This window comes from Suncus etruscus, chromosome 8 (genome assembly GCF_024139225.1).
Source record: "Suncus etruscus isolate mSunEtr1 chromosome 8, mSunEtr1.pri.cur, whole genome shotgun sequence".
NCBI classification, from domain to species: Eukaryota; Metazoa; Chordata; class Mammalia; order Eulipotyphla; family Soricidae; genus Suncus; species Suncus etruscus.
In genome coordinates this window covers 3227837-3239437 of record NC_064855.1, presented here as the reverse complement: position 1 = coordinate 3239437, position 11601 = coordinate 3227837, and the positions used below count along the sequence as shown (strand labels likewise).

The following is an 11601-nucleotide window of genomic DNA, read 5'->3' as shown; positions in this document are numbered from 1 at the left end:
CTGGGATCAGGGGTGTGTGTGTGTGTGTGTGTGTGTGTGTGTGTGTGTGTGTGTGTGGAAGTTCAGGCCTGGGAAAGGGGCATATTTTCCTGGCCAGGGCCTTGGCTAGGGAAGATTAGCCATGCTCGGCCCAGTTGAGGGTCTTGGATCCACTAGCTGAGGTTTCCAGGCATTGAGCTCATGGGGGCAGACATCATGGAGCCCAGAGCGCACCTGCAGGGCAGGCGAGCAATAGGCCGGTCTGTGCAAAGCCCAGCTTCTCTGTGGACTGAGGATGACTCAGAGCATTGAGGGGATGCTCTCCGAGAAAGACCATTATTCTGGTCTGGGCCAGGAAAACATGAAGTCTGAGGTGCAGGGGCAATCTCTGTGTGTACGGAGTGGTGATGTGCTGCGGAGGCAGAGGCACTACATTTTGGTCTGCCTATGTGCCAGGAGCAGGCACCGAGGCATGAGTGCTGGGCATGGCCTCTGGGAAGGGACTATCTGCTGTCTCTCTGCTTTCCTGTGGGAAACCTGCCTGGATGGACACCTCGGGCGGGGGGCAGAAGCTATAGGAGGATGGACCTGGATGGGCACTGTGGGGGGACAACGGCTATAGGGGGACCAGTCTGGATGGGCATTGGGGCATTGTGGGGCTGTGTACAGAAGCTGTAGATAGGCACTGTGGGGGGGGGGACAGGAGCTGTAGGAGATTGGCCTGGATGACGCACCAACTTGGATAGGTGCCACAGGGAGATGGGCCTGGACAGGGCTGCATGTCTGACAGTGACTCCAAGGAGTACTCTGGTGGGAAGAGAACTGGTATCCCCCAGCAAACTAGCCTGGGAGCTAGCAGTGGGGAGCTGGCTCTAACCCCTGCTCCACTTTGGGGGAGTGCAGTGTCCCTTGGTTACAAGAAGGATGAGAGCAAAGGTCTCAGCAAGATCAAGTACAGCCAGGACAAACCCAGGTCAGTTTCGCTGGGCATGACTCTCAGAGCACACAGGCATGTGGCAGGTGCCAAGGGCTGCAGGCAACCTAAAATGGTGGAATCCTGGGGTTTCTGTGTGGGCAGTGGTGCATGTATGCAGGTATTGGGCTCTAAGGTGCTTCGAGAGGGGCATGTCTGAGTTGGGTTTGAGGGAGATAATGGGAAACAGCTCAGGACAGTATCCAGGGCCGGCTGGACTCACTCATACTTTTCTCTGAGGAATTAATAAAAGTCCCCCAAACCTCTGGCCACTGAGTTCCACACCTGGAACACATGTTAAAACAAGGTGAGCTTTCTGGGACTTGGACAGGGCTGGAGGTGACAGGCTGGCTAGCCTGTCCCAGGAAGGAGGGTGGCACTTTTAGGGTATGGATTGTTCTCAACACTCTGCCTGGACCAGCCATCCTGGGGAGGCACAGAAGCCTTCATTGGCTGTCAAACTTCTCAGCTCCCTTGAACCTTGCCCTTGGGCAGCCTCCATGTCTGATCTTTTTGTCAGAACTAGAAGGCCACCTTCCCTTGTCTCCTGTTTCCACCTGCTTGCATGAGTGATGTGGGGGTTTATGCGTGCCCATTCTAGAGAGCACAGGTGGAAGGGGGGGGGTGCTTGGTCTCTGGACGCTTCTCCTATTGCAGAGGAGGGATGGGGTAGTGTCTAGTCTTTCCTATAGCAACCTATCCCAGTCAAATGAAACACCCAACTGACCAGAAACGTCAAAATGCCCACAAACCTCAAAAGCAAAGGAAACAAATGCTGACCCCTTCCCACTCCCACCCAGACCATATGCCAAGGCCCGAGGCTCAGGGTGGGGGAGACGCAGCCATGCTGGAGGCTGCCCCCAGCCGGCACCGCACCTCACCGGGGAGGAGGTTAGTGGTGCAGAAAAGCCTCGGTGGCAGAGGGAAAAGCCGTGCGGTAGCAAGTGTGTGCACTAAGGATACCTTCTGTTGAGCAGTTCTGCCCACAAGCTGTCTGCAGGATAGAAAACATCTCTCTGGCATGCTTGCCACCTTGAAGCAGGGCAGTCGGGAGCAGGAAAGAAAACAGAATGCAGAGAACAGGTGAAGAAAGGAGAGAAACGCAGGACAGCAAGTACCATAATACAACAGGGACGAGCTTAGCCAGTGTGACAGTAGAATTTACACAACACACACAGACATCGGGGCGCGGTCAGTGGCGCGCTGCGGGGAACTGGCCACAGAGCACGTCCCGCTCAGCTCTGCCGTGGTAGGCGCCAAAGCGTGGGGCGTGATGCACCTCACTAACTCTCTGGCACTCGGAGGTGCGCCTGGCATCTCAGTGCTCACCGTTCCAGGGTCCTGCTCTTGCTCTGCTCTGCCTGTTGTGCCCTGTGGCCCGCGATCACACTATCACACTGCCCCCTCATGCTCCGGAGGACACAGACTTACCAACGATGTCAAACCACAGCGGGGTGTTGGTGGGCTGCACGGACACCACCCCCACGATCTCCGTCACCCGGTCGCTTTCCAGGACCGTGAAGTTGTAGAAAGGTTCCTCAAAGGCCAATGGCACTGGCGATGGTGGCGGCTTCCGGATCCACTCAATGTGAAGGCGGGCTGTGGAAGACTTCTGTGGGCGTCCGTTGTCCACAGCCTTGATCTGTCCCCCAGGAGAGAAAACAGTGTGGTCAGCTTCACCACAGAGGTGGAGAAGGCGCATCAGAGGGCTTCTGGCCCTCTGATCATCAGCTTCTGGCGCATCAGAGGGCTCCTTGCTGGGCACTCACGGGGGAGAGTGGCCTGAGTTGAGACAGCTGTGTCCTCACTCTGCTGCTGAGGGAGTCAGGAAGTGAGGCTCAGAGTACCCCAAACTCCCTCTTTGGAATGAACGCTGCATGCAGAGCTTCTCTGCATCCAATAGAACATGGACTGTAGAGATGGGAGGGAGAGTCTCCAGGCTTGGGGCAGGCTGATTGAAGAAAGTTGACAATCTAGCTAGGCTGTGGCTAGCTCTGTGAGCCTCCAAGTGCCCATGGGTAATGGGCGACTGCAGGAGCAAAGTCAGGGTTAGTTCCAATGTCTAGGTGAAAGCGGATGGTTGGGGACGGTGCCAGGACTGGGTTCTAGCCAAGCCCACGTCCCCTGAGCAGGGCTTGGATAGGATTGGAGTGTGGCCCTCCTGAGGCAGAAATTGAGGGGTAGGGATAGTGGGGATGGGCCCATCCATTCCTTCAGCACCCACAGCACAATTCCAGCAGTCATTCCCCCGGGGCCTTCCGCTTCTCTGCCGCAGAGCCAGTGGGCAGCTGAGCCCAGTCCTGCTTCCTATGAACCTACAGAGGATGCTGCAGACAGAGGGGACAGTCACTGGAGCCTGGAACTCTGGGACAGAGGGGACGGTCACTGGGGCCTAGAATTCTGTCACTGGAAGGACAAACCCTTTCTGGCCCTGTGGAAAGTTTCAGGCTCCACCTTCAGAGTGACCACAACTGACGGGGATGGGGTTTTGCATGAGCAGCTTGGCTTGCATTCTGTCTCACCATCACCTTTCCTTTGAGAGGATTCCCCTGAAATCCTGCGATCCCACTAGTCAGTAGTGGCCAAGTTGTCCCTCCCACTCCCCATTCTGCCACCTCCCAGGACTCGGGGCATTAAGTGAGTCTTCAGGACACTCGTTGCTGTCCATGCACCATTAGCTCAGAGGTAAGGATGGGACAGAGAGTCTCCTGCCCAGTCCCACAGCCTCTCCCCACCTCAGGGTCACCATCTAAGGAACCCGGGAAGGAGCACCCTTCCTGCGAGCACTCACCGTGAGGATGTCATAGCTGCCTGCCGTGAACTGCTTCCTGGAGGACACCAGGCCAGTCTTGGGATCGATGAAGAACTTGCCATCGTCATTGCCATCCACGATGCTGTAGGAGATCTCGGCGTTGGGGCCCTCGTCTCGGTCAAAGGCGAAGGCCCTATAAATGGGCTCGCCTCGCTTCTTGCGATCCCGCTCGGGCAATCTGACCTGGTAAACCTTCTCGGGGAACTGCGGCTTGTTGTCGTTCTCGTCCAAGACTTGCACCAGCACCCAGACGGTCGACTGCTTTGGAGAGGGGCCGCCGTCTGTCACTGTCACCTGTGTGCAGGGGACAAGCGCCACCATCAGAGGAGGGCCCCCGCTCTCTTCCTGTTTGCACGCCCCTGTCCCTGGCATGGCCAGACCACGGTATCTTTCGTGGACCACCATGGAAAGTGCAGAAGAGAGTGAGCTGTTGTGCTTCCATGGCCTGTGCCTTCCCTCGGGATGGGATACCTTTCTGGGATCTGGGGACATGTATACCCCTTTTTGAGGGAAGCAGACGGAGCAAAGATGGCCCTTAAGGCCACCCAGGGGTGGCTGGAGCCCCTGCAGTGGATCATTTATAGCACAGTCACTCTTTCCTTTTTATTACTTTATTATTATTTGGTTTTTGGGTCACACCTTTTGGTGCTCAGGGGTTACTTCTGGCTCTGTGCTCAGATATCGTTCCTGGCAAGCACTGGGGACCATATGGATGCCGGGGATCAAACTCGCATCAGTCCCGGATCAGCCATGTGCAAGGCAAGCACCCTATCACTGTGCTACCACTCTGGTCCCTTTATTACTTTATTTAAGCGCCATGGTTACAAAATTGTTCATGATTGAGTTTCAGTCCAACAATGCACAGCAAGGACCCTTCACCAGAGCACGTTTCCCATCACCAGTGTCCCCAATTTCCCTCCCATCCTCCCCACTGCCAGCTTCTAGGCAGACATTCCACTTCCCTCTTTCTCTTTTATTCCTTTTCACACTGTGGTTTGCACTATTGTTATTAAAGGGGTGTCATGCATACTATTTTATCCCCTATTAGCACCCTGTTTTTGTCCAGAGTGATCAGTTCCAATTATTGTTGTCATAGTGGACTTTTCTTTTTCTTTTTCTTTTTTTTGTTTTTTTTTTTGGGCCACACCCGGCGGTGCTCAGGGGTTACTCCTAGCTGTCTGCTCAGAAACAGCTCCTGGCAGGCATGGGGGACCCTATGGGACACCGGGATTCGAACCAACCACTTTTGGTACTGGATTGGCTGCTTGCAAGGCAAATGCCGTTGTGCTATCTCTCCGGGCCCCATAGTGGACTTTTCTCTACTTTAAACTCTATTCCCTGCTCTTTGTGGCAAGCTTCTTACCATGGACTGGTCCTCCTATCCCTCATCTCTATTGTCTCTGGATATTATTACCATACTATCTTTTATTTTTCTTATATCCCACAAATGAAGTCGCTTTCTTTCTGAGGGGCTAGCTGCATAGTGAAACCTGCTCTGGTGTTGGGCCAATGTGGTACCATGAAACATGGGCTCAGCCCCTGCCACTTCTGTTACTGGCCCTATCCACCCAAGTCTGCTCTGGTCATCCCTCAGTGAAGAACAGGGGAACAAGTTGCATGCTGACAAGACCTTCTCCTCCCTCACTGTTCACCCTCCAGCTTGTTGATGTGGACCCACACAGGTGAATAGCCACTTACAACTTCATACTTGCAACTGCCTTCCCTGTGACATCATAACAGAAGAACACACATTTTTATATGTTACATGTTTATATATCTTATATATAAATAAATATTATATAATATATAATAAGAATATATAAAATGTATATATTTATATATATAACATTTTTATATGTTATATGAAGGGCATATGTCTCACACTGAAATAAGCTGGAGAAAGCAGCATGTTACCAAAAATAAGACAGAAAAGGAAAATAACACCCAACTTAAAAATAGCCATGCTGAGTGGCTCCTGCAGTGAAACTGTGCCCGTGCTTACATACATACATACATATAGAGGTCTGCCACAGCAAGGATACATGGATGCACATACATTTAGCTATGTAGTCGTGTACAGACAGATACAAATAAGTATGTAGATATGCTTTTTTGTTATCACAGAGGATTTAATTTAGATGCGTTTTAGACTGAGGAAAAATGTTTAGTGTAGAGGTTAAGTTGAATTTTAATGCTCCCTTTTTATCTTTAAAACATTCCATAAACATTAAATACTTAATTCTCCCAAGGGAGCAGAGAGGTCGAAAATAACCTTATCTCCTTTGCACAGACTCAGAAAATGACCCTCCAGGAGGCCTCAGAAGAGCGTGTGTGTGTGTGTGTGTGTGTGTGTGTGTGTGTGTGTGTTAGGGTTTTAGGGGGATGGTACTCAAGACCTTTGATTGAATGTGTGTTTGTGAATACATGTTGGAGGCTGGAACTCAAGACCAATGTGACATTTCTGGCTGGAAGAGCAGGAGCCCAGAGCCAGTTCAGGCAGGTATCAGAGGAGCATGTGCTGCAGGGCAGCCTTGTGAAAGGTGGGATTCATGGAGTCAGAGATCTGAACTCTTGGATGGACAATCTCCCAGAACCTCCCAAGGATAATCCCAACACTCAAATGGATGGTTCCCCAACACCTCATTTGGACAATCTTCCATCACTCACATCCACAATCCCTCAACACTTCCCATGGATGAGCTTCCATCACTCACATGAATGATCCCAACACTTTACAAGGACAATCATTCATTATTCACATGAGCAATACCCAACACCTCACATGAATCATCACATAATCACCACTAATCATGTGGATGATCCCTCATCACTCACATAGATCATGCACAATGACAGTCCCTCAACACCTCACATGTACAACCATCTATCATTCCCCTGAATGATGCCCCAATCAACACCTCACATAGATAATCTCTCAACACCTCACTTGGATGACCCCCATCACCCCTATAGATGAACTCCAACACCTTACAAGAATGATCTCTCTTAGCCCCATTATCACACATGATTATTTCTCTAGGTAGTGAGAACATTTGAGACCTTCCCTTACATCAATGCTCAGTTATATATTAAAGTTTTTCCAGAGTAGACAGACATACATATGGTCAACCAATAACTGAAAAGGTACTGACTGCAAAGTCAGACCCATGGCATGTGACTATTGCCTTGCCCTTTTTTTTTTTTTTTTTTTTTTGGTTTTTGGGCCACACCCGTTTGACGCTCAGGGGTTACTCCTGGCTATGTGCTCAGAAATCGCCCCTGGCTTGGGGGGACCATATGGGACGCCGGGGGATTGAACCGCGGTCCGTTCCTTGGTTAGCGCTTGTAAGGCAGACACCTTACCTCTAGCGCCACCTTCCCGGCCCCTGCCTTGCCCTTTTAAAGGGTGGAAGTTGTCAATGAGAAGAAATGACCACTGTAGGGAGTGGGGAAAGGGTGGGAGACACAGTATGGGGGATGAAAATGGAGTAGCTGAGTGTCTAGAAGCTGATGGAAGTGTTCAAGATGGAGCCCAATCGTAGAGGGTGTTTTCTCTGTGAGTTTGCCTTCATGCTAGGTCATCTTCCTTGAAAACTCTAAAAATGTATTGAGAATTGTTTTTAGAGGACCATGTTGAGCTACTGGGGTTTGAACTGGACGGTCTTATGTTTATGCTTGGTGGTACTTGGGGGCTGCTAGACCACGGCTAGGAGCACTTGGGGGCCACATAGTGCCAGGAATCAAAGAGTTTACACATACTTGGCACATGCTCCACTACAAAGGGTCACATCTTGACCCTTGGAAATGATGTTTAATACTTTTCTTTGAAATTGTAACGTGTTCACGGAAACAGCACCAACTACTATCGTAAATTTCTATCTGTCTAGCTCTTTGCCTCCCACCTCTCTGGAGCTCATCATTCATTCACACATCACCTGTGTCTGTCAGTCTGGCACACACCAAGCTTTCAACTTTCAGAGTATCTCTGGCTGTGACTTTGAGAGCACAAGTTTATAGAGGGCAATTTCCCCAACACTGTTCTCAAAGATGATCTGATGCAGAAGATTACATTCTAAACTGGGAGAAACACTCTCCCAGGAGACCCCTCTGTGAACTTCCCTCCTCGATTAGGGCCACTTTTCTGATGGTAAGGCAAGAGTGCAGTTCTGGCTGAATAGAAAAGTAGCCCCAACCAGCCTCCCAGGACCTGAGAGTGTGAATGTGATTCTCCAAGTGTCACAGAACAATTCAAGGGCAATGGAGCTGAGGACGTCCACATCTCCCTCTGGCACAAGGCAGGGGTGTGGTGGTGGAGTGAGGGGCACAATGAAGGTCTCTGCATTGGAGGGCTGTGAAGAAGTCCACATACATTTCAGAACCCCAATCAGTGGTTGTCTACCCATGGGGCTGGGTTTGACGAGCCACCATCAACTCAAGACTCAATTGCTTTTCTGTCCCCATGAGTCCATCCAGAGATCACCATCATCCTCCTGACAGGGCAGATGCCTCCTGGCTCAGTTTCATTGCCAGGAGGTCAGTGAGGTGCAAAGCAACCTATTGGTGCCCACCACTCAGCTTTCTTTCTTCCCGTCGACTTGGTAAACATATTTTCAAAGTTCCAAGAATAAGCACACTGCTTCTTCTTCCTCAGTGATAAATAATTTAATTTACGTAGGAGACCAAAACACCATCCTAAATTATTAAAGCAAATAAACACGGGGCCGGGAAGGTGGCGCTAGAGGTAAGGTGTCTGCCTTGCAAGCGATAGCGTAGGACGGACCTCAGTTCGATCCCCCGGTTTCCCATATGGTTCCCCCAAGCCAGGGGCAATTTCTGAGTGCATAGCCAGGAGTAAGCCCTGAGCATCAAACGGGTGTGGCCCAAAAACCAAAAAAAAAAAAAAAAAAAAAAAAAAAAAGCAAATAAACACAAAATGGGGGCCTTAGAGAGGGCACAAGAGTAAAGTACTTGCTTTTGCATGTAGCTGACGCTGGTTCAGTCCCCAGCATCATATATAGTCCCCCCCCCCCACACACTGCCAGGGGTCACTCGTAAGCACAGAGCCAAGAATAGATCCTGTGTGCTGCTGGGTGGAACCACCCAACCAATCAATCAACTGGCCAGCCCAAAGCCCAAATCCACCTGTCCTGCTGGAAATCTGAAGGGCACAGAAGAAGAAGGAGCTTGCCGGGGCCCAAAGCTTTCCTCATAAGGCTGCAGAGAAGCCCAGTGTCACATTGAATAGTCACTACCACAGACCCGGCTTGAGGCCTTTGCCATGTGAGAGCCCAGCCAGCCCCGAGTGCAGTGTGTCTTTGCGGTGCCCCTTTGGGAATGAGGGTGTGTCACACTGTGAGTCTGAAGCTCCTTCACACCCGAGTCTTGTCCTTGGGGTGTTCTGTGCATCTGGAGGGTCAGAAGCAGACCTGGCCTCCACCCTAGATTCTTATCAGCTATAGGGGTGAACCCTTCCCCTATCACCACACTCTTTTACCTAAACTTTCTTTAGAGATGTTGATTCCACCTGAAAGATCAAACCCACCTACACCTGGGATGGGGCAGGCTGTTTGTTTGTTTGTTTGTTTGTTTTGTTTTTGGGTCACACCTGGCAACGCTCAGGGGTTACTCCTGACTCTATGTTCAGAAATCACTCCTGGCAGGCTCAGGGGACCATATGGGATGCTGGGATTCGAACCACCGTCCTTCTACATGCAAAACAAACACCTTACCTCCATGCTATCTCTCCAGCCCCAAGGCTGTTTTAAATAATAAAAAAAAGTGCTGGCTTTTGGGGAATGGGAGAGAGAGAGAGGGAGAGAGAGAAAGGAGAGGAGAAAGAAAGGAGAGGAGAGACATGGGATAAGCAGCATAGAGAGAGCTCGAAAAAAATGAGTGCATGGCAGAGAGAGTCATGGTGGACAGGGCCATGGAATAAAAGCAAGCTGACTTCGATGAAACTTTAACTGTGAATTATTTCTCCATTATTACTCTGCTTCTTCAGAACCACCAGCTGGAGGGGTTAGAAACAAGGTGCCGGGGGAGGGCTCACCCAACACATGGACTTTATACTTTATATTTCTATGCTTAATCTACGATCAGCTATGATCTATTGTGATGACAATTCTCAGGACTTGACTCAGGGCTGTCCCTGGCTCGCATCTCCTGATCTGACTGCTTATACATCCCATTTATACATTCAATGTATGCACAGCTGTCTAGTTTCCATGCACACACTGTTGGATCTTCAAGCTAGTCTGTGTTCTGTGTGAATTAAGTTCTAAATATTCATGATTAATGACATGAGCACATCTCCTATTGGTCATGGAGACATACAGATGACCTCCTGGATTCTGAAGACAGTAGCCCTGGAACAAGGAACACCATGAAAACACTTTCTGAGATTAGCACACATGTATACATTGGAGAGAGGGCAGTGGATGAGGGGGAGCAGAGCGAGGAGCCTGCAGAGAGCAGAAGCATGGATGCTGGGAGGCCATATGTCACCATCAAGAGCCACCTTATGTCACAGCTCAGGAGTAACAGGAAGGGCCACGCAGGAGGGGGCCAAGGGAGAAGCTGTCTGCAACTGTGTGTGTATGGGCAGGCACGAGATGTAACATCTGCTTCATATACTTTTCAGCTAGAAAATGGTGAGAAGGAACATGGTGCAGCTCACAGGGCCTCCTCTCAGATGCCTTCACAGTGTGCTGTCATGGGTCCAGTGAAATAACGACTTCTCTGACTGTCCATGTCTGCTCTGCTTTTTTTTTGTTTTGTTTTGTTCTTGTTTTTGTTTTTTTGGGCCACACCCAGTGGTGCTCAGGGTTACTCCTGGCTGTCTGCTCAGAAATAGCTCCTGGCAGGCATGGGGGACCATATGGGACACCGGGATTCAAACCAACCACCTTTGGTCCTGAATTGGCTGCTTGCAAGGCAAACACCGCTGTGCTATCTTTCGGGGCCCTGCTTTTTTTTTTTTTTTTTTTTTTTTGGCTGCTCTGTTTTTAAACCGGTCAATCCCAAACATTCTGGGATGACGATGTCCACACTGCACCCCAACTTCTGGCAGTAATTCTGCAATTCAATATTTGTGCTTAAAAAAAAAAGAATATTCACTTTTTTTTTTGGTTTTTGGGCCACTCCTGGTGATGCTCAAAGGTTACTCCTGGCTATGCGCTTAGAAACCGCTCCTGGCTTGGGGGACCAAATGGGATGCTGGGGGGATCAAACCGTGGTCTGTCCTAGGTCAGCCCCTTTCAAGGCCAACACCCTACTGCTGTGCAATTGCTCCGGCCCCTAACCACTCATTTTTAAAAGACTTTTATTCACTTCATTCTCTGTGGGCACCAGGTATCCTGAGAAACACAAATGGTTGATATCAGTTGATATGCTGAAATACACAGCATATAGAAGGATTGGTTTACCGAAAAATCAATGTGCTAAATTTACCAAAGCACTTTCCCCACTAACTCCACAATGGAGTTAGTGCTCATATTTCACCCGATGACTGAGGAGTACTGGAAGGTTTTCTGGAAGGTTCGATCCCTGGTTTTCATCTCCCACGCTCAGGGACTGGCAGTTGAAACCTTGATATGTGGTGAGTTGAGTTCATTTTGTCTTATGAGCAGCGTGGTGGGAGCCCGAGCAAATTGGGCAGAACATGAAGAGGCAGCTGGCACTGTTGGGTCTCAGGTCCTTCACAGTCCAAGCTGCCTGCTGCTGCTCCCAATCTGCGGCCCCTGCTGACAGCTCACTGGTGGAGAGCAGGGTGCAGGTCATCCTGCTGTCTGGAGTTGCTCTAGATACTGCCTGCATCTGGCTAGGATCTCAGTGCTTT

At 50.2% G+C, this 11601-nt stretch overlaps 1 protein-coding gene across 1 annotated transcript in view; it reads right to left on the bottom strand.

Annotated features, from left to right (window-relative positions):
* The window catches only part of FAT3 (FAT atypical cadherin 3), a 222837-nt gene that overhangs the window by 56486 nt on the left and 154750 nt on the right, over nucleotides 1-11601 (bottom strand). The window contains 3 exon segments of the mRNA XM_049779014.1: nucleotides 1916-1984; nucleotides 2384-2594; nucleotides 3744-4058. Of these exon segments, the coding sequence (XP_049634971.1) occupies nucleotides 1916-1984; nucleotides 2384-2594; nucleotides 3744-4058 (595 nt within the window).